We start from the raw sequence: 20,818 nt of genomic DNA, 5'->3' as shown, positions 1-20,818 counted from the left end.
ACCTGTGATGGGTCTGAAACTAATTACCTTGTCCTTTTGGGGGCCCATAATTCTAGCAACAAACCCTAACTATACCCCATGTTTTCAGGGAGGCCCCAGCGATATTGAAGACCCTGCCCTGTAAATCCTGGTACTAGTTACCCTGACAGACGACTAATCACATACCTGGGGTTGTCAGCAGCCCGTGGAGAGGTGAACACACCTGTGTGTGTGTGTGTGTGTGTGGATGAGGAAGGAGTGTCTCAAAAGAGAACTTCTGCTACCAACACTCGTAACCACGAGTTACTCTGAGATACAAGCCTTCATCCTCCCCGCTCACGGGCCCCATGGAGAATCCTACCCACCCACGGTCAGGACAGCCCAGTGCCATGGATCTCCCCAGGCCATGGCTGTGGACACACACCTCAGGACAGGCCCAGCCGGCCAGGGGTCTGGGACCAGCGCTGACAGGACCGGGGCCGGGGCCAGGGTGGGGCCGGGGCCAGAGCGGAGCTGGCTCACTCACACCTGCTGTCCAATCACAGAGTCACACAGCGCTCTGGGCTCACAGCAGACGAGGACTTAATTAAATACAAATCGTATTTCATCTGTGGGACTGCTTTAGGTATCAGTAAATCCTGGTGAAGGTGTCTTAAAACACAACTTGGAGGGCACGCTGGGAGGGAGAGTCATTCCTGTGGGGCACTCTGCAGTGTAGGTAACATAATTCAAGTAAATACCTTGATCTCTTCTGGATTAAAGTGCCAGGATCGGTTACACTCTTCACTTTTATCAGGCCTTGAAATTAAAATGGGAAAGACAACGTTAGTCTTGGTTGGGCTTGAGAAGACGCTGGCACTAAGATCTGCAGAGAACAAGAGGCAGGTGAATTGTAATGGGAATCCCTCATGCCACGGGGGTCACACTCGGGTACAAGTGGCCACAGTTCCAGTTTCTTTCAAAGCAGGAAGTCGAGTTAAAAAGATCCTGGCGGACGTTCTTGCAGAAGAAGCGAAGTAAAGAGTCCAGCAGGGGGCGCTCCGGAGCCAGGCCTGGCGGGGCTTCCCAGCCATGCTGTCATTTGCGAATCTTTCCCCAACCACAGAGGGAACAGCAAGCTTAGTGGTACAACACATGGATTAATTAATGGGACAACACATGGATTGTGCTCAGAGAGCGCCTGGTAACGACTCGAGATCGGCTGGCATGAGTTTTAACACCAAGCAGAGACCGGTTCCCTCGATGTTGCTGCAGGTAATCGTGTCCTCACTGTCTAACCCTGGACGCAACTCTCAGTCTTCAGCTCAGTTCACGACAGCACCAAACCTGCTTTCTACATCCCTTTCCGGCCTCCAGGGTCAACAAGCCGGCCCAGCCCCTCAGCTACCCCGGGACCAGCACGGCTCCCCGCAGGGCTGTTCACCCTCCCGGGGGCCAGAAGACAGCCCAGGGAGTGAGCAAAATCCCGGAAAGCCGGAGGCCCCAGAGACCAGCGTCCAGATCGCCCACAAGGCCAGATCCTCAAGCCCCAGTTTAATTTATTTTCTGCTGACCCCTGTTCCCCAGGAATCAGCAAGAGCCAGGACTTCACTCCTGCATGGAGAGGGACTTGGCGATCCCTCTAATGGGGCAAATTAACCCATAGAGTTTAGCATCATAAATATACGCACATATAACAAAGAACAAACCAAATAAATGCAGGCAGACCCCCCCCAAAAAAGAATTTGGGTGTTTGTGAAGTGTGTATAACACACATGCATATAATGTACACAACATATACACCCTTTTATTTATTTCTATGCATTTACTTATTGCCTCCAAAAGAAGAAAATTAGAATATTGAAATTTAGTGATCTAAAATGTACAGACTCAAGATTTGCAGATACTAACTACTCTATATAAAACAGATAAGCAAGGTCCCACTGTAGAGCACAGGGAACTATATTCAATACCTTGTTATAACCGATAATGAAGAAGACTATAAAAGGAGATATATGTATATCTTTATGAATATATAAAAAGGCATGTATGTATGTACATGTGTGACTGAAACCTGATGGTGTCCACCAGAAACTGACACAACATTGTAAACTGACTATACTTCAATAAAAAAAGCAAAAAATAAAAAAAAAATGTACCCAGAGTCCCTAAAAGCACATTTAAACCAGACTGTTACTGTACTAAATGACCGCAGAATTAGGGCTAAGATAGAAAGATGACGACTTCTTTAAGGATCTGTTACTGAATAAGCCCCTAACAAAACGCACAAGCATACATGTAAGGAGCAGACTCAAGCTGGAGTTTCAGGTCAGCCAGCTTCTGGCTGTTTTAAGTTTTAAATGCATGAAGAACTTACCACAAGCCGTGTATCGTCCAGTAATCTGGGGGGGCACTACAGCTGTTTCCAACTTCCTGGGGAGAAAAGACATAGACGAGACAACTGGTTCACTGTTTATTAACTATATTTAGCAGCCTTCCTTTCTTCTGACAGACATCAATGAGATTCCATACAGGGCCAGCACAAAATCAAATCCATGGTGACTTACAATAAATGCATTCTGGCAATACATTCATGAGGAGACCACATGGGGGCTGGATGTTTTATTTGAAATGAGTGGAACAACTTTCAAACAACTTAGAAAACAGAATTAAAAAGCTATTTTTCCTCTTTTTATGTTCCTGAAAATTAAGTCCATTGGATGGGTACACTTACACTTACCCATGAATAATTCTCTTATCATACCATCAAAAATGAGAACAAGATGGGACCCTGCTACACTCAAGTTTGTTCAGGTACCAGCTGCAAACACTACAATAGAATAATAAACACTGAAAACTTGCAGCCAACAAAGATGCCAAGGTGAGAACAGGAGCATATCCTTAACATTAAAGACAGACTCATAGACAAAAATCTCAGTCTAAAACTTTTTAGGGACCTACAAATTGTTTAGCTAAAATGGAGTTTGTTTCGTAAAGAAATACATCTCAGCTCTCAGGCGGTGAGAAAACCAGGGCCCGTGGACCCCACAGTGAAAAGCAAATAAAAAGAGACATTGTGGGGAGAGTGGAGCTCAGCGGTAGAGTGTGTGCTTAGCATGCATGAGGTCCTGGGTTTAATCCCCAGTACCTCCGTTAACTTAAATAAATAAGTAAATAAACCTAATTAACCTCCCCAAACAAACAAAAAGCAACAACAAAAAAAGTAACAACAACAAAAAAAATAGATGCTGGTTATGGAGAGGAGCAGGGAGGGTCCTGTTCACGTGGAAGCCATCCTGTGTGAGTCACCTTGTGTTACAGAGAGGCAGCTTCTTTTTCCAGCTGATCTGTCACTTAGGGCAGAGCAGGTGACTGAAATGTCTGCTGTGAGGAGGCTGCAGGAGGGGCAGGAGCGCAGGATGACAAAGAGCAGGACCGGAGCAGGAGGGAGAGGTCGCAGACGTCAGCCCACCTGCACCCCGGCTGCACGCCCTGCCTCCTGAAGGAAAACACAGTCCAAGCAAGGGGGCCGCTTCCTGCCGTGCAAGGCTGTAAGGAGCGAAGCCAGGCCCCCGCGTGGGTTTTCGGCCAGGATCTCCGTCTTTCTGGGGGTAACCGGGATCAAGGGTCAGCACAGGTTCGTCAGCCCCTGGCGTGAACCCTGTCCCTGCACCTGCGATGCTTACATCACTCACGGGGGAAGGAGCCCAGAGACGGGCCTGCTCCCCAAGATGACACCGTGACTGGAATAACAGAACCCCTGTGACGGCCACCCGGGAGAGACATGAACCCCCTAACAATGGTGTTTCCCTAACAATAGATTTCTTTAAATCTCGTTTCTAATGCACTTCCACGGGTGCTTGGTCAGCACACAGAGACACCCCCATATTTTGTCCCATTTCCTGAAGGCAGATCTTCCAGCATTACCCAAGGTGTGAGCTCTCCACACACACATCCTTCCCCAGGGCACCCGCGGCCCCCACAGCTCCAGCTGCTTGGGAGTGAGCTAGGGTTTCAAAGAAACTGAAAACTGATTAGTTTGAAAACTCCATTCTACTCCCGTCCAATTGCGTCCTCTACCCCAGAGCAAAGACACAGCACCAGAAGAAAGAGACAGGAAGTTGTCAAGTATGGAAAACTAAGAGCAGAGCAGTCGGATGTAGAAAGAGGTGCCCTGTTAGAAGTGAGTGTCCGAGGGAGCCGCGTGGTGGCTGCCAGGGGCTGAGGGCGGGGGAGACGGGGAGATGCTGCTGGAAGGACACACGGTCCAGGTACAAGAGCAACAAGCCTGAGGGTCTAGGGACAGGGTGGTGACTACCGCTGCTGTTGCCAGACCCTGCACCTGAATGCTTCCGGGAGTGACCTCAGCTGTTCTCGCCACAGAGAAGACACGGTGACTATGTGATGGGATGGAGGTGGTAGCTAACACTGCGGTGGGGATTGTTTTGCAATTTATAAATGTCTCCATCTTGCACTAATTTAAAAAAGCGCCTCAAAATTAAAAATTTTCAAGTCAAAATTTCAGAAACACTGTCAGTAACATTAAAGATAGCTCAGCAACGTGGTGAAACGCTTTAGAATCGTGCCACGAACACCAGGATTGGATTTACAACTGCCCCCAAGGTGGGTGAGGGGGGCAGGGCCTGGAGAGGGCAGGTGGGGTGGGGGGCCTCCTGCTGCCTCTCTCTCGAGCCTCAGTGACACAGTCTGCAAGGACACAGGGCATGGGGCGAGCCCGACGGAGGCCAAGCTGAGGGAGGGCGGGCGCCCGTGATGAGCAGAGCAAAGAGGACGGGGAAGGCTCCCCGGAGACATTTTAATAAGACTTGCCATGACCGAGGGAGGGGACAAGTCCAGGCCTGTGGTGGGTGGAACCATATCCCCGAAAGGATGTGCTGAAGTCCTAACCCCAGGCACCTGAGAATGTGGCTTTATCTGAACAGGGCCTTTGCAGGCATCATCAAGTTAAGATGAGGTCAGACTGGATGAGGGTGGGCCCTAAACATAAACTCTGGGGTTCTTGTAAGAAACAGAAGGACCTGAAACAGGACAATCATGCTCAGACAGAGGAGACTGCGTCCACGAGCCAAGGGGGACCGGCCACACCAGAAGCCGGGAACAGGCATGGAACAGACTCTCCCTCAAAACTTCCAGAAGGAAGCTGCCCACACCTTGGTTTCAGACTTCCAGTCCCGGAAATGCAAGAATAAACGTGTGAGCTGGCCAGGCTGTGGTCCTGTGTCCCGGCCCTGGGGAACTCACACAGCCTCCTGGAGGACAGTCTCCGGGGGGATGGCGCAGCTGAGCTGGGCAGGGAGAGGCCGCAGCTGGAGACGCTCAGGGAGGACATGTGCACCCCAGCCCCCTCTGTACGGGCTTTACGGGACCAGGGGCCTCGCGGGCAGGACTCACCATGCACACTGTCGTGGGCCAGTGGTGAACCATGATTAGTTTCTTCCACTCCTGGTTGCCGCTGTTGAAAGATGAGAAACTTATTTTTCAAGAACTTTTAAAAGTTACAGAAAAAGTAATTCATCCATCCATTCACGCCATGATTCATGCAATAAACACTGAGTACAGGCCAGGCTCTGCTGGAGGATGGGGGTGCTGAGGTGATGGGGGTCTCCGGGCTCTGCTGGGGGATGGGGGTGCTGAAGTGATGGGGAGGTGCTCCCCTGACCCAGCGGGGGAGTCCCACCCCCTGCAGCTCACGTGCCAGTGAGGAAGACTTCCACCATGGTGACTAAGAAAACACACGGTGTCCTACAGCGATAAGAAGCGGTAATGAGTATAACTGAGCAGGAGGACGGGCTGCCAGGTGGGGAGGGGCTGAAATTCTGGATGAGTACCCAGGAAGGCTTGGAGCAAGGGAACCAGCCAGAAAGTGCCCTTCTCCTCAGGACGTTCACGCAGTTCAGAAACACGCCTGTTACCCACAGGAGCATCTGTGAAACCCACAAGTCTGAAAACAGAAAGGCTTTTGTAGTTCATTTGGCCACAAAATACGACCTGAAGTGCACAAGGCTAACGGCAGGACCCCTTCCACTGGGGAGCTACTCGTTCTTGCAGAACGGGTGACGCCTGCTCTCAGGGTGCTCGAACGTCTAGAACAGGGCCCGTGCCCCGAACTGCCTGTACCCCGGGAAACCCACCCAGCCCTAAGACTTTCCATAAGGGACTGTGGAGTAGTGCTCACGCTGGGGACTCTCAGCAGGAGACCTCCAACCAGGTGCAGGGTTTAGCACGCCGGAGACTGAGGCAGAAAGGGAGGCCTGAGAAAACACTCGCTTTATAGACGGGAAAGAGCAGCAGCAAGAGGAAAGTAACATAAATTAAATTCCAGAAGAAACGATTCAAAAGCCAAACAGAATTAAGTTCTTACACATCATCTTTTGTAAATAACTGAGCACTGGTGAGTAAGTAGAGCATTCACAGTACTGGAAACCTGTTTTCAGTCTGAACTAATGAGCATGCTCTCTGTATAAGAGAAAAAAGAGACGAAGGGCAGCGTGAGCATGAGCTGGGAGAAGCGTTAGGAGATGTTTTCCTGGGTAGGAAAACCTTATCTCAGTTGGTGGGATCTGAGCCTGGAAGGCCAGGAAGCCTGGACCCCAGGATGCAGTTTACAACGCAACCATCAAGACTGAGCGTCTGTAGCACAAAGTCCACCGACCACCCAGGCAAAAGAGTGTGGTGAGCTTAAGAAAAACGTCTTCCCAAAGCCCTGGAGACGCTGACAGCACCACAAGGAGAAAGGCCCACTCCGAGGAGGAAGAGGGTCTGGGAAAACACCTGCTGACCCGTGAGGTCCTCGGGGTCTGAATCAACCTGGGGTTCTCCAAACCATGCCTGGCTCGCCAATTATACCAGACTCATGAATCATGGGAGAAAGGGGGTTGGCGGGACCACATACTGCAGCCTAACATCTTCAGCTAACATGTGTGGATTACCACTGGCCAGGATGGTTGTGTTACTCTCTCTACTTTACAGATGACCTTGGTGGAGAGCTCCTGGGTCACACACTGGATCTGAGCCAGCCGTTCACACTCAACCAGCACACCACATTCTCTCTCCAGTGAGAGTTTCTTAACTTGATGGTGATAATTAATTAATACAGCTCTTTTTCAGAAAATACACTTTCTGGCAAAACTGAAGTTTAATATTATCCTTTAAAGTAAGTGATAAAACAGCAATGGTGCTTAATTCAAAAGGAAAACTGACCTTTTCCCACACCTATGAAGTAAGTTATGAAAGCTTTTTATCAACACAATCATCGTCCTCCAAAAAAGAGAAGAAAATTAAAACCTGGTACTCAAATCTTGGCTTCCTCCACAAAAGAAAATGAGAATCCTCTCCAGCACAGCATGTTTATCCCTAACTGGTCAGCTGCAACAGGAAGGATGAAAAGAGAGAACCAGAGGGAGGGGAGGAAGGGCCAGAGCAAGAAACTTTAAAAGAGGAAGCACTACGGCTCCTCAGAGTCGTGCCCGAACCTGCAAGGGGCGCGCGTGCACAACCTTGGTGAGGGGTTCGGCGTCTCCCGGCACCTGCGTGCCCCCGCAGGCCCCGCCCCGGCCCCGCTCCAGGCGGCTCACCTGCTCCAGACCCCGCGCGCGCCGCCCAGGCCGCAGAGTGCCAGGCACAGGAGGACGCGGAGACCCGCCTGGGGCTCCATCGCACCGAAGTCCGGGCAGAACCCACAGGGACACAAAGGCTCGGCTTTCCAAGGGCGCGAGGCAGTGTCCGGCGTTTCCCTGAAAGTGGACATTTTTCCCTTAAGCGGGGCGGCGGGCGAGCAGCGCGGTCCACCCCCGACCCGGCCGAGGATGCAGCCGCCGGGACGGCGTCCACGGGCGGGTCAGAGCACAGGCTGTCCACCGCCCCGAGTGGGCCCCGAGCACAGGCCGGGCCCTCCACCCGCCAACCACGGGGAGGTCCAGGGGGCCCGCCGCCTCAACCTGCCCGCGAGGCGCACCCGAGTCCCGGCCGCGCCGCGACCCCGCACGGACCCCGACGGCCTAGGCAGAACCCCCCGCAGTTCCGCTTAGGGCGCCCGACGCCTCGCCCCCGGGACACGGCCCGCCCCTCGGACACGCCCCTGGTGCCCGACGCCAGGCCCCCTGACTCTCCCTCCGCTTCGGACACGCCCCCGGCGCCCGACGTCACGCCTTCTGGACGCTCCCTCTGCCTCGGACCCGCCCCCGGAGCCCGACCCCGCGCCCGCTCCGGGAGGACACGCCCCCGTCCCCGGTTGGTCCTTCTTCCTTCCTGTCTCTTTGACCAGCCTTCCTTTTCGGCCTAGTTTCTCCGCGCCTTCGCCCCGGCCGTGAAGTCGGTTTTAAAGCCACACTCTCCGGTGTGCTCTGAGCCCCGGCCCCTCCTCCCGCCGTCGAGCTGCCCGGGCCGGTGTGGTCACGGCCGAGCGGCAACCCGGAAGGTTCCGGCGGGGCTGCTCGCGGGAAGGTGTGTGACGCCTGTGCCGGGACAGCGCCCTGGGGCCGCGGGGAAGTGCGGCGGCGAAGGCGGCTCTTGGGGCCAGGCTGTCTCAAAGGAAGGTGGGCCCTCAGGACCCGGGCAGGCGGAGCGGCGCCTGTGCCCACGGCGGCCCTTGGTCTCCAGGCGATCTTGTCTGTCCGGGTCCAAGACCGCAGAGGTCACTCCCGCCCTAATCCCGAGTCCCCTTATGTCTGCTCCGTTCACGCGGGCTCCACTGTGTGCAGCACTTCAGGGACAGAGCCACTCGGAGCCGAGCCTGCCGGAGACCATCAGCCTTCCTGGAGGCAGTCAAGGGGGAAAGAAGCCTGTGGCAGTGCACCTGGCCTACCGCCAACCAGACAGTGAATGTCCTTGGGTCTGAGAACCAACCTGGAGGCGCAGGTCCATCAAAGCAATGCTAACATCTGGGGGGGGGGGGGGCAGAGGACTTCTGTATGGCAGCCTTCCCACCTCTCTGCCACCTAGTGCTCAGGCCTTTAGTCCACATTCCCCCTGTGTCCTCAAAGATTGCAATGACCTCCTTGAGACAGGAAGGAAGGGGGCAGGGCACAGCATTCAAGGAATGACAGCAATTAACACCAAAATGGTGGAAGATTCAATTAGGCTTTGAGGATTGAGATGGCAGGAGGTTTGACTTCTAGCAGACCTTGAGCTTCACTATATGTTCATTGTAACATATTAGCATGATAAATAACATGCCCACAGGTGCCATGGCAGTCTCAAGGCTAACCACAAAAGGTCAGAGTAGGCAGTGGCCCAATTCCTGGGAATCCCAGCCCCTTCCCCAGGGTAGTTGGAGTGGTCCTCCCACTTGTTAGCATATGAAGCTTAGGAACACATACAGACTGGCAACACCATGCCTCGTGGCCACCCCTTTTTCTCCCTAGTCTTCAGAGACGGCCACCATTCTGTCTACGGAGTGTATACCTACTTTTACTTTAACCTGAGGACCCAAACCCCACACCTCATGGCCTTTCTCTTGCCTTTTGAAACAGCCTACACTCTGTGCACTATGTACCTTTCCAGATAAATCTACCTTTACTCAACTGTGGCTGGTGCTTGAAGTCTTCCCTGCGCAAAGCCAAGGACCCACACTTGGCGGGGCACGTCCCAGGGGCTCAATGGAGACCTGGGACACGGCCCTCCTCACGCCCAACATCCATTTTTCATGCATCACCATGGTCATAAACTTCTTCTTCTTTTTTCTTTTTTTAATTTTTTGGTGGTGGAGGCAATTAGGTTTATTTGTTTATTTTTAATGGAGGTGCTGGGGATCGAACCCAGGACCTCGTGTATGCTAGGCATGTGCTCTATCATTGAACTATATATATATATATCCTGCAAAAGAGGATTTCTTTATAGAGAGGAGTAAACGCAGGTAGAAAGAACTGGATGTGGGAGACAGGTGAGGAGAGGGTGGCCTCCTAGGGTAGGAGGTCAGAGAGTGTTCTTCCCTGGGGTAGCCTGTGCTCAGGAGGGGCTGCCTGATGCTCTGAGGGAGGCCAGGCCAAAGGTCTAGGCATGGAGGAAAGAGAGAAGCTGATCATAAGTTTGTGTTCAAATAATCAGTGGGGACTGAAGTTGTTGTTACGGAACAAAAGCTAGTGTGCCCGCCGCACTGTGAGGCCAAACAAAGTGAAATGTCAGTTTGGAGCAGAGAAAGGTTTACTGCAGGGCCAAGCAAGAAGGACAGGTTGTTTGTGCTTGGAAAAAAACCCAAACTTCCCAATGGCTTTGGGGGAGAAGTTTTTAAAGGCAAAATTTGGGGTGAGGGCAGCAGGATGTGTGACTTTCTTCTGATTGGCTGGTGCTCCAGGAATCTTGTGTTACGGAAATGACAGGCCAGCCAAGAAACACGGAAATGACAGGCCAGCCAAGAAACAAGTACCACTCAGAGGGTTGGAGTACTCAGATTTATTACGCCGCAGAGGGGCTTCTGCTCTGAAGCTCTGAGCACCTCCAAGATGTGTGCATGGGGTTTTATAGGGTTAATTACAAGCTTGGGGCTATTAGCCAATAAGGCTCGAACAGCAAAAGCAGGGAGTCAGCACACTGGGGCTTGTCTAGTAGGAACAGATCACATTACTGACACTTGTTGGGCTTGGGTTTACGAGTTAGCTTGTTAGCCCAGTAAACTGACACTAAACTTCAGGTTTACGAGTCAGCCCAGCAGAACTTAGACCAGTAAACCGTCACTTATCACACTTAGATTTACGAATTACCATGTTAGCCCTGCCCGGCTTCTCCTTCTTATTGTGCTCAGCGTGAAGTCACCGTCCTCCACCTTGGTGGAGCCTCATTTCCTGCAGAAGACCTCAAAGATGTTGCTACGTGTGTCACTTGAGGAGGAAGCAGGACCCTGTCCCAGGGCTGTACTGTTGTTTCATGATTGTCCCTCCCTTGTCTCTGCACCCCCTTCCTTCCCTGATTAGCAACTGTTTGAATCTGCCCTTGGGAGCTCAGGGAAGGTCAAGGAGGCTGAATGAGCCCTATTTCCTACAAGCAAGAAACAGGGAGCCCCACAGGATGCTCAGGGTGAAGAATGGGAATTTGGAGGGTGTGTGTCTGGCCTTGTCCAAGGTAGACTGGGGGAATCCAAAAGTCCTACCTGAGTCCTGAAGGAGCATAAAGCAAATTGACTGACTGGCTTCCCTGATGCAAAGCTGTTGCTGATTCACCCTTTGTGGAGGGTACCTTTAACCCAGAGGCTGTGCTCCAGGAAGGACATAACAGGCTACGATTTCAGAAGAATGCACAGACCTCCGGAGTTCCTCCCGAAGGTTCACGGAGGTTAAGAGGAATGGAGCGCCCTGTAAGATGCCTTGATTGTGCGCCAACTGACGTCCTTCAAAGTCCAACGTCCCCCATTTCTGGGCTCTCAGGTGTCTGCCTGTGACCCCTCAAAAGATAAACTACATTCTTTACTGGGTGTGTTTCCCCTAACAGACTGACAGCCCCAGGTAATGCCTACCTTATCAGAGTCAAACCCCGCGGCCCTTCACGGACCCTAAACCTCTTGCCTCACCTACAAGCAATCATAGGCTTGCACACAAGCTGATCAGGCACCCTGTGACCCGACCTTATAAAAGACCCCGACTTCTGGCCCTTGGTGCTCACACAGGCACCTCTCGGCTGTGTGGCCGCTGTTGTCTGTGACAGAGCACTCTAATAAACTCCTTTCTACTCCCATACTTTATCGCTGGTAAATGCTTTTACCAACCTGCGTATCACTGGCTCACTGATCAGCTGCCCCGTTGTGTCCCACAACGCTGATTGTTATCACCTTTTCTGTTCCATCCAGGTTTGCTATAAAACCTCAAGACCCCAAGCCCAAGGTGGGCTCAGTCTTTACGGCATAGCCTGCTCTGATTCTCCTTGCTGGGCAAGGCAATAAAGCTGCTCTTTGCTTCCGAAACCCTACATGCGAGTTTGAATTTGCTTTTTGGGGTTCAGAGGCCATGTTTTTGCTAACCGTCCTGGTGGTGAGCTGTTTTCAGAACTCAAAGGTTTGGGGGACTTTTTAGCTTTTGCTGTGGTTCAGGATCTCACGGCTCCGAGAAAATTCAGCACGGTCACCACCAGTTACTTCCCACCACATCGCCTGCTTCAGTTTCAGCGAGGCTCTCTTCATCACCCGAGTTTCATGTTGCCTCTGTGCTCCTTGCTCTCCCCCAAGGTGCACTGACTACAAAGCTCATGAGGATTTCAGACAGGAGGGAAGAGGGCAGGACACAGACGTAAAGGATGACAGAGCAATTTGCACCAAGATGGCAGAAAAGTTAACTCCCAATAGACCTGGAGGCCCAGTATGGCAGAAGATTTGGCCTCCAGTGGACCTTGAGCCCCACTGTGCACACTGTGATGTCCTAGCCTGCTGAATGTGTGCACACTAGCGCCATGACAGCTCCAAAGCTAACCGAGAGGTCAAAGAGAGGGAGGCTGCCGGCGCCTCGGAGTCCCTGCCCCTTCCCCGAAGTAGTTGGAATAATCCTCTCACTTGTTAGCATGTGAAAACTAGCTACACCCCACCTCGTGGTCGCCCTCGCTCTCTCCCTCTCTCCCTCGTCTTCTGAGATAGCCTGCACTCTGTCCATGGCGTGTGCATCTCTCTAAATAAATCCACTTTTACTCAACTGTGGCTCACTCTTTATTTCTTTCCTGCAAGAAGCCAAGGGCCTTACTTGATGGGGCACGTCCCAGGGACTCGGCTGAGACCTGGGACACAGCCCTCCTCTCACCCCACATTTTTTCCTGTATCAGATTTGGCTCAGGCTCCTCACTTGCATGGGCCTCCAAGGCCCTGTACTGAGTTTTTGTTCCAATTCTGAGCCAGCAGTCTCCAAATCATACAAGCTTTCAACCCCCAAACCTGAATCTGGACCTGGGCCGTCATCTTGTCCAGTGATGTCCACCTAACTAGCACCTAGACAGTGCAGAGTGAGAGCTCAGTAAATGTGCGAAAAAGAAGGAGGGTGGGGCCACTGAGGTCAAGGCTGAATTAAGGTTCTGGAAGCTGGCCAGCTGTCACAGGGGCAGGCAGAGAGGCTCCATGCAGGGTCCACAGACAGCTGGCAGATTCCTGATCCAAGGCCCCTCAGGGGCCCGGGTGCTGCTCTTTGAAGATAACCAAGAGCATTCCTTTCCTAAGGCACGCCCGCCTCAGCTGAGATGATGATTATCTGTGCCTGGAAGCCCAACCACCAGACAGGTCACAGCCCCTCCTGCACCCATAGCCCTACTTTTCCATGATCCCCTCCCTTCCCTATTATCTCAACATCAGTCAGAATCTTGTGCACAAGCTGATCACATGCCTCGTGACCCCTCGGTAACTGATGTGACCCTCCCTAATAAAAGACCCAACGACTGACCCTCAGGGCTCACACAGGCCCCTCTCCTGTGGCCCACTGTACCTAATAAACTCCTTTCCTATTTTCATCCTTTGTCTTTGATAAATTCTTTTACTGCCCACGCAGCGGCCCACCAGACCCCATGACACCCTAGACTCAGGAGGTGGGAAGGAAGCCGAGGGGCAATTTTATTGGCTCCCACAACGCAGTGTAAAAGAGCACAAGTCGTGCTGCTTAAGAGCTGGGCTTCGCTTGTGCAGAAACGCGTCCCCAGGAGGCAGGGGCAGGGTGACAACAGCCATTTCAATGAACAGACCACCCCTAGATCAGTGCTGTGCCTCAGACACTAAGGGATGCTTCTCACACAACTTCTTGTTGACTTAACTCCCTTTGGTCTCCTGTTCCCAGCTCAGGAGGCGCTGCCGGTGACGCTGCAACAGCAGGCAGCTCCCAGATCTCAGTGCCTTCCTGCCACGGCCACGGGGTCGGCCCTGCCCGTGCCCCCAGCTGGCTGTGCGTCAGGGGCAGCTGCCGTCGTGGTCGTTTTCACTCTGGGGCCCAGGCTGAAGGAACAGCCAGAGCCGGCACCGGCCATTCTAATGGCCGAGTGGTACTGTCACCGAACCAAACCCGGGTCCACTCACCCGTGTGCCGTGAAGCCGACCTGCTGCCCTGGGGGTGGCGAGGGCAAGTGCAGCGCTTGCAGCAGGTGCCAAGCAAGGGGTCCAGCAGCTGGTGTTCAAAACATCCAAACTCCCCGAAGGCTTTCAGGCTTTAAGACAGGGCGAGGGAGGGGCTGTATGGTGCGTGATCAGCTCGTGGACGTGCTTCTGCTGGGTTGCTGGTGAGGCCACGGGGAGTCAGCATCATCTGTCCAGTGGTCTGGGGGCCACGCGCTTGTGGGCATCACACAGTTAGCTTCTTCCACCTGGTGGGGGTTCCAGCATCTGCAAAACAGCTCCAAGGCCGTGGCTCAGAATATTACAGCCCTTGAGGAGGAACTGAAGGCCCCTGACCTTGTTTAACGGCTGAACTACGGTTATTGCGTCTTGCTTGAAAGTTTTCCTTTCTTTCTGCATTTCCTCGCTTCCCTGATTCCATGTACTCTCTGGAACTCGGGGAAGCCTGGGAGACTAAAGCTTTTCTCCAGACGAGAGGCAGGTGGACGACATGGGGTGGGGGGTCTGTCTGAGGAAGACCCCAGAGGGCCCTGCATGGTTATAGAAGCGGAAACACAACGGCCTCTCTGATCACCTGGTGCCTGATGTCTGGTCTTCCCTCGAATTATTTTGGCCAGAACAAGTCACACGGCCAAGCCTGGCGACAATGAGGACAAAATTTACACCTCCCACGGGCGAGGGCGTTGCAGTCACAGAGCGAATATTAAGGACGTTTCAGGGAATATCAGCAAATAACGGGGAAGGGTAACGTGGGCCACGGTAAATGAGGAGGCAGAAAGAGGCCTTGAAAAACCCCGAGAAGAAGCGAGGGCGAGAGGCGGGCGCAGGCGGCACGGCTGCCCCGGGAACCAGGCCCCGCGCAGGCTGGGCGCCAAGCTCCGCGTGGGCGAGCAGCATCTGCTGAGGGGGTTGCCGGATGCACACGCATGAACACGAGCACTCAGCGGGGCGCAGCGGGATGTGCCCCACGTCGGGGTGCGGAGTCCTACAGCGCCACGCTGCTCTGAGGAACAGAGCCCGGAGCCGGAGGGCGCGGGCCAGCCAGGGCCGCCGGACGGGTCCTGCTCCGTGCGGTCCGAGCTCACTTCTACTGGTGTCTTCGGTCCTCCAGCCCCGCCCGCGTCCAGGGGAGGCTCTGGTGACAGCGCTCTGGGTCAAGTGTCTCCTCAGAGGCCGGAGGGGAGGGCACACAGGGGTTAGGAGCGGAGGAGGGGGCGCTCCGGGGGCGGGCGTCAGGGTGCGCGTTCGGACTCTCCCGCTTGCGGCCTGTGTAACCTCGCTAAGCTAACTGGATTCGAGAGGTCTCAGCTTCCTTGTTCGTAAAACAGGAAAGCAAGGCATTTGAACAGAGGGTCGTGTTGATGGAAAGCGAAGGGTCCTTACTGGCTTAGCAGGAGCCCATGGTGCCTGCGCACACTGGGAGCTCGGCGCTGCTTTCTCTCTTTCGACAGAACCCAGTAAACCCTCAGTGGAGAGCAGAGGACCTCAGGGGGCTCCTTGAAGGAGGGGACCTTGGAGATTCTGCCTTAGCATTGACCTGGCGCTGGGGGCCGTTGGTTTGAGACCTCGTGTGTTAAAAGTCACGAGAGGAGACGCCGTCCCCAGGCTCTGCTGTGTCCTTTTAGGATTCGCAAGCTCTAAATAGCTTTATTAGACTTGGGTTCTCTTCCCTTAAAACTCCTTTGCGTTCTAAATTATCTTTATACGGAGAAAGTTAGGACACGTTCTGGGTGTTTCCCTCTGATCTTTCTCTGATTCTCATAAGACCGATACTTGTGGCCTGGCCAAGTCAGCCTGGATACCCTGCTACCAGTTTTCCGGACCTGTTTTATTCTGAGCTATGGCTAGGACAAAACAAAAAACAGGAAGGAAAAAGAAAAGATCAGGCAAGTGTTTTTCATGGTATAACTTTTCTTGAAGAGTCACTTTCATGGTTGGAACTACAGGGAAGAAAGTTTTTGGATGAGAGAAAAAGACTAAGTCAAACAGCAGAATATTCTAACTGTGAAATAAAGGAATGTATCACTTCCTGAGAAAATGAAAGGAACTCGCTCGCACATGCACACCCGTGCATAGACCTACCCCCCAACCGCCACATGGATGTTAGAAGACACTGTTTACTGGGATGTTTAAAAAAAATTACTCATCTCTAAAAGTGAGCAGTGGAGGGAGAGGGGACTGGATGAAGGTGGCCGAAAGGTACAGACCTCCAGCGGTAAGATAAATCAGTACCAGAGATGTAGTGTACAAAATGATAAACATAATGACCACTGCTGTGTGTTACATACGAACGATCTTAACAGAGTAAATCGTGAGAGTTCTCAACACAAGGAAACATTTTTTTCTCTCTCTTTAATTTTGTTTCTGTATGAGATGATGGATGTTCACCAGACTTACTGTGGTCAGCATTTCATGATGTGTGTAAGACAAACCACTGTGCTGTACACTTGAAACACAGATATGGGTGTCAATTACATCTCAGTAAAACTGGAAGAAAAACAAAAACTCAGCCAACTCAGACTTCTGAGGTTTTTCGACGTAACTGAGCTTTCTTCCTTTAGGTAAGCATTTCTCACTTATGAATGATAGTTGATTACTCATTAAAAAGGTAATGTAGTGGATATTCTATAAATATTTAGCCTTGACCAATAGCTTTTAGTAGCTAATATAAATACACATAACAAATGCTTGAACATATGGGAAGGAGCTCTAAGTCAACCATCCAGCAGCACGAAAGCCGCTGTGTGACCGTCGACCCCACAGCTGAGGTGTCGAGCTGCGCCCATGAGCGCCCAGAGAGGCCTGGCACGCTGCATCCACTCCACCCGCCTGCCTCCCTACAGAGACCTCCTCTGAGCGAGATGGGGGGGGGGAGCCCATGTGCATTCACGTGGGGAAGACAAGCTCGTGCTTGCTTTGACTACGAGTCCCACGTTGTAACTATCTCTTATGGAGACGCATTTATGAGTCAATTTCAAAGGAAAAAAGAAACTCAACTCATTCAAATGGGATTCCTCTTTCCCCCAAAGTCAGCGGGGACGGTGGCCTCCTGCTGCCCTTGCGGCCCAGCTCTGGCTCCCGGCTGGCGCCCACCTCCCCTTTCTTGGGGCTCCTGTCCTGGACCCGACCAGTACTGCCCATCCTTCCAAACCTCCTCCCAGATCCGCCACCTCGCAGAAGGCCATTACAGAGCTCTCCCCATGCTTCTCAGCTCCAAGCATCGAAAAAGGATGGGCAAAATTGGAAGTCTGGGATTGGCTGATATAAACTACTATGTACAGAGCAGATAAACCAGAAGGACCTACTGTACAGCTCAGGGAACTGTAGTCAATGTCCTGTAGTGACCTGTAAGGAAAAAGAATACAGAAAGGAATATATGCATGTGTAACAGAATCACCATGCTGGACACCAGAAATTAACACAGCATTGTAAATCAACTATACTTCCATAAAAATTAATAATAAATAAATAAACAAATAATTTTTCAAAAAAGGACGGACAAACCCAACCTAATTGCAGGGTCGTGGAACTTCTGAGTTTCTCAAAGGTGGTCACGGTATTCCTTCCAGCCCAGAGACTCTTCCAGAGCCTTGTCTGGCTCCACGGAGATAGGGAGGCCCCCGCTTCCGTGAACCTGGGTGGGACTGCTCACCCCTCGCCAGGGAGAATGCAGCAGCAGAAGGGATGCTGTGTGGCTTCTGAGGTCACACAGCCCCCCGGGCTCCTCTTAGGATGCTCCCTGTGGGGCGGGCAGCCAGCTCCGAGGAGGCGCACACCGGCTGGTGCAGAGGTGTGTGGGAAGACCCGCCTGGAAAGGAGCAGAGCGCTGGCAGCACCCCTGCAGGTGGCTCTCTGCTCCTTTCCAGCCTTGGCTCTTCAGGTGAGACCCAGCTTCACCAAGCAGTCACGTGATTGCCGCCAGCCCAGGAATGAATGAGTGTGAGCAACAGTCCCACATGTCAGTAAGTTTTGGGCATTTTGTTCTGTAGCCTCAGTACTGGAACGAGCGGTTACCCATGGAGGAGACTCACCCAGAGATGGGAGAGAAGCCAGCATTCTTCGAGTGCAATCGTTTGAGAGATTTAACTTCATAACAGTGTCAAATAAATGTCTTACATCATTGGGAAACCAAATTTAATTCTTAAAAGGCCATCCCTCAAAATGAAAAGCAAAGTGAAAGAAATGTCTGTAACTAGGAATTGAGTAGGTTGCTTGACCACATGGGAAGAATTATTTCAAGTACTTTTAAAATAGCGATTCGAGTGTACTTCCTAGTGGGACACACTCTAAACACTTCACAGGCCACAGGAGCAACCAGGAAGCCGTTTTCAGTTTCCATTTTGTTAAGAAGTGCACAGTATTGTTATTGTGAAATGAAATAAATAACATAAACAGCAAATAAGTCATGATATTAATACCCCGGGAATGTTTTAAGTCTGAGAGAAAAAGACGATGCAAAAATGGAAATTAGAGAAATTAAGAAGTGCATGAAAAATTAAGTAAAAGTTGCGTCGTGCTGAATTTGAATTGTGAATGTCTGTATGAACTCATGATATGTTTTCTTTAAAAAGAGAAAAGATAACATAACCAAGAAACAAAAAGCCTGACTTCCTAGCTCTAAACCCTAGAAAGTCCTGGTAACAATGACCAGCTCGGTACCAAGAAGCATCAGGACTGTGGTCTGTAAATGCAGCTACACACACACACACACACACACACACACACACACACAGAAAAGGAAAAAAGAAAACGGAGGGCTCCCTGAGAAACGACTGTTTCCAGGTCTGTAGAAGGAAACGTCACATCAGAAAGCAAGAGAGCTGTACACGAGAAACTGACACGGTGTAGCTGTGAGTGACAAATGCTGCAAACCAAACCAGTAAACAAAGAATGCTGGAGTCGTCACCAGCGGCTGCCGCCACCCCCCAGTGGAGACCAGCCTGCAGTCCGGCCTCTGCCGCCGCTCACAGTGGTGCCCTCTGAGGGGACTCAGAATAAGAAAGGACAGGACCCTGGCCCTAGAAAGCCAGGTGCTTGTCAAAGGAATGAATTCAGTGAATGCAAATGTTTGCTCCCTCCCATACACACAAAAGTGCTGAATTATTTAACTTGAGATGCCTGGCTTTCTTCAGTTAACAAGTAATCTTTTAATGTTCCAACTACCTGGTCTGGGTAGTAAAGCTCCTGTATATCCTAGCCCCTCCCCTCCCTCTTCGGAGAAGCCCCTCAGAGCCACCTGAGACACTGTCATCCGGGCTCGAGTCCTCCTGCCAAATGAAACGTAACTCTCAACTTTTAGGCTGTGCATTTATTTCAGTTGACATAACTGACTACACTTAAATTTTTCAAAAAAGGGAGCAGTGCAACACTGCTGGGGCTGAGCCAGAGGGACGCGGAAGGCAGGTGGGCGCTATGCTCAGGGGTGGAGCGCGGGCCCTCTGGGAAAAACAAAACACAACAAAGGACTCAGAAGCAGACTTGAGGGGCTCCCACTGGCAAAATGGATGATTTGGAGGCATCAAAAACAATAATAACTACGATGGGTCAAAGACATTCAATATGTTAAAATCCATGAGGGTATAAAGGTACCCACCCCACCTTCCTCCAAAAAATCCTCTTGGCCACCCCCTTAGAGACTGCAAGGGAAGCGGCTCATTGCTCTGAAAATTTGTAAATAAAAAGTAAGAATCACTCATTTATTCCTTCCTTCTTGTGGAAAGCACACCTCAGAGTAATTAAGTAATTACTGTAATTAAATAATTACGTAATTAAATGGAGAAGGAAAAGTTCTCCTTCATAGAATTCTGGGTGAAAAACGAAGAGGGAAGCACTGCAGGGCTGCCATTTTGCCACCCCGGATGGAGTAAGAAATCCGAGTGGAGGTCACCAAGGGAAACTGAAACAGTAGAGGAAAAGCTGAGAGGGGAATTTATAACGGATGGATCGGTGCCGGACCTAGAGCCACGATCAACACCGACATCTCACGGGGGCGGTGTCCTGATTTGACACCACGGGAACACTCCCCACCGCCTGAGGGGCAGCCACGCCCCAGCCTTGCATTTGTATGTTTTGCTTTTTGGTTATTTGAGGTTTTCTTGATACAATTTCCCTTTCATTGTTAAAAAAAAAAAAAAGTCCCTTTTTGTATCCTAGTGTGTTTGCCTCAAATTCCACATCAGTAATGTACATGTGGCTGCTCCTGCCTTCATTCATTAAAAGGGGCCCTGGCTCCTTCGAGTGGAAATTTGTGTTTAGAGACCACAGTCCTGGTGCTTACGGCTACTGGGTGAGTCACTGCTCCTGGTCCTCTTCGGCAGACAGAGCTAGGAAGTAAGTTTTGTTTGTTCTTGGGTTTTTGATTGTTTTAAAGAAGATTCACCATAAGTTCATCCTGACACTTACGAATTAAATTTAGGATGAAAAGGCTTTCTTGTTTTGTTGTTCTCTTATTTTGATATATCTTCGTGTCTCCCTTTAATCTCTTTCAAGCATTTGTTTGGCCACAGATTAAAAAGGGGACTCTCTTAGTCTAACTGCTTCCTTGCTCTCTCAAAACACGGCTGGTCATCAAAGACATCCACCTGCCCCTTGAGGCTGGCCTTGGCCTGGGAGGCTGGGTGGACCACAGGATAGTTTACCTGGACCAAATTAAGATGACTCACAACTTGTCTTAACTGTCTTGGAGTAGACAAGTTCCATCCCAAGGTGGCTTTCATCACGTTCTTAAGAGGCTGCGTGTGGGGAGTTGCTGGACAAGTCACCGCCATTAACTCTCCACACCTGTCTGCTCACATCAAACGCCGCAGCCGAAAAAGTGGTTAATAGTGGGTCCTGGGA

General features: G+C 51.5%; 1 protein-coding gene across 12 annotated transcripts in view; it reads right to left on the bottom strand.

The window, feature by feature from the left end:
* Window positions 1-8,069, bottom strand: part of LOC105086277 (ribosomal protein S6 kinase alpha-2) — a 375,469-nt gene extending 367,400 nt beyond the window's left edge. For all 12 annotated transcript variants that reach the window (XR_010381181.1, XR_010381182.1, XR_010381183.1 and 9 more), the window contains exons 1-5: window positions 7,934-8,069; window positions 7,554-7,712; window positions 5,371-5,431; window positions 2,336-2,391; window positions 720-777 (exon numbers count right to left, since the gene is read on the bottom strand). Coding sequence is in view for 9 of the 12 variants with exons in the window: in XM_064486472.1 (XP_064342542.1) it covers window positions 720-777; window positions 2,336-2,391; window positions 5,371-5,431; window positions 7,554-7,633 (255 nt within the window). In the remaining 3 variants the exon portion in view is untranslated. The remainder of the gene's footprint in view (window positions 1-719; window positions 778-2,335; window positions 2,392-5,370; window positions 5,432-7,553; window positions 7,713-7,933) is intronic.
* Between the last annotated feature and the right edge of the window lie 12,749 nt (window positions 8,070-20,818).

Source organism: Camelus dromedarius, chromosome 6 (genome assembly GCF_036321535.1).
Source record: "Camelus dromedarius isolate mCamDro1 chromosome 6, mCamDro1.pat, whole genome shotgun sequence".
Taxonomy (NCBI): Eukaryota; Metazoa; Chordata; class Mammalia; order Artiodactyla; family Camelidae; genus Camelus; species Camelus dromedarius.
Note: the sequence above shows the minus strand (reverse complement) of the source record. Positions and strands in the feature narration are given on the sequence as shown.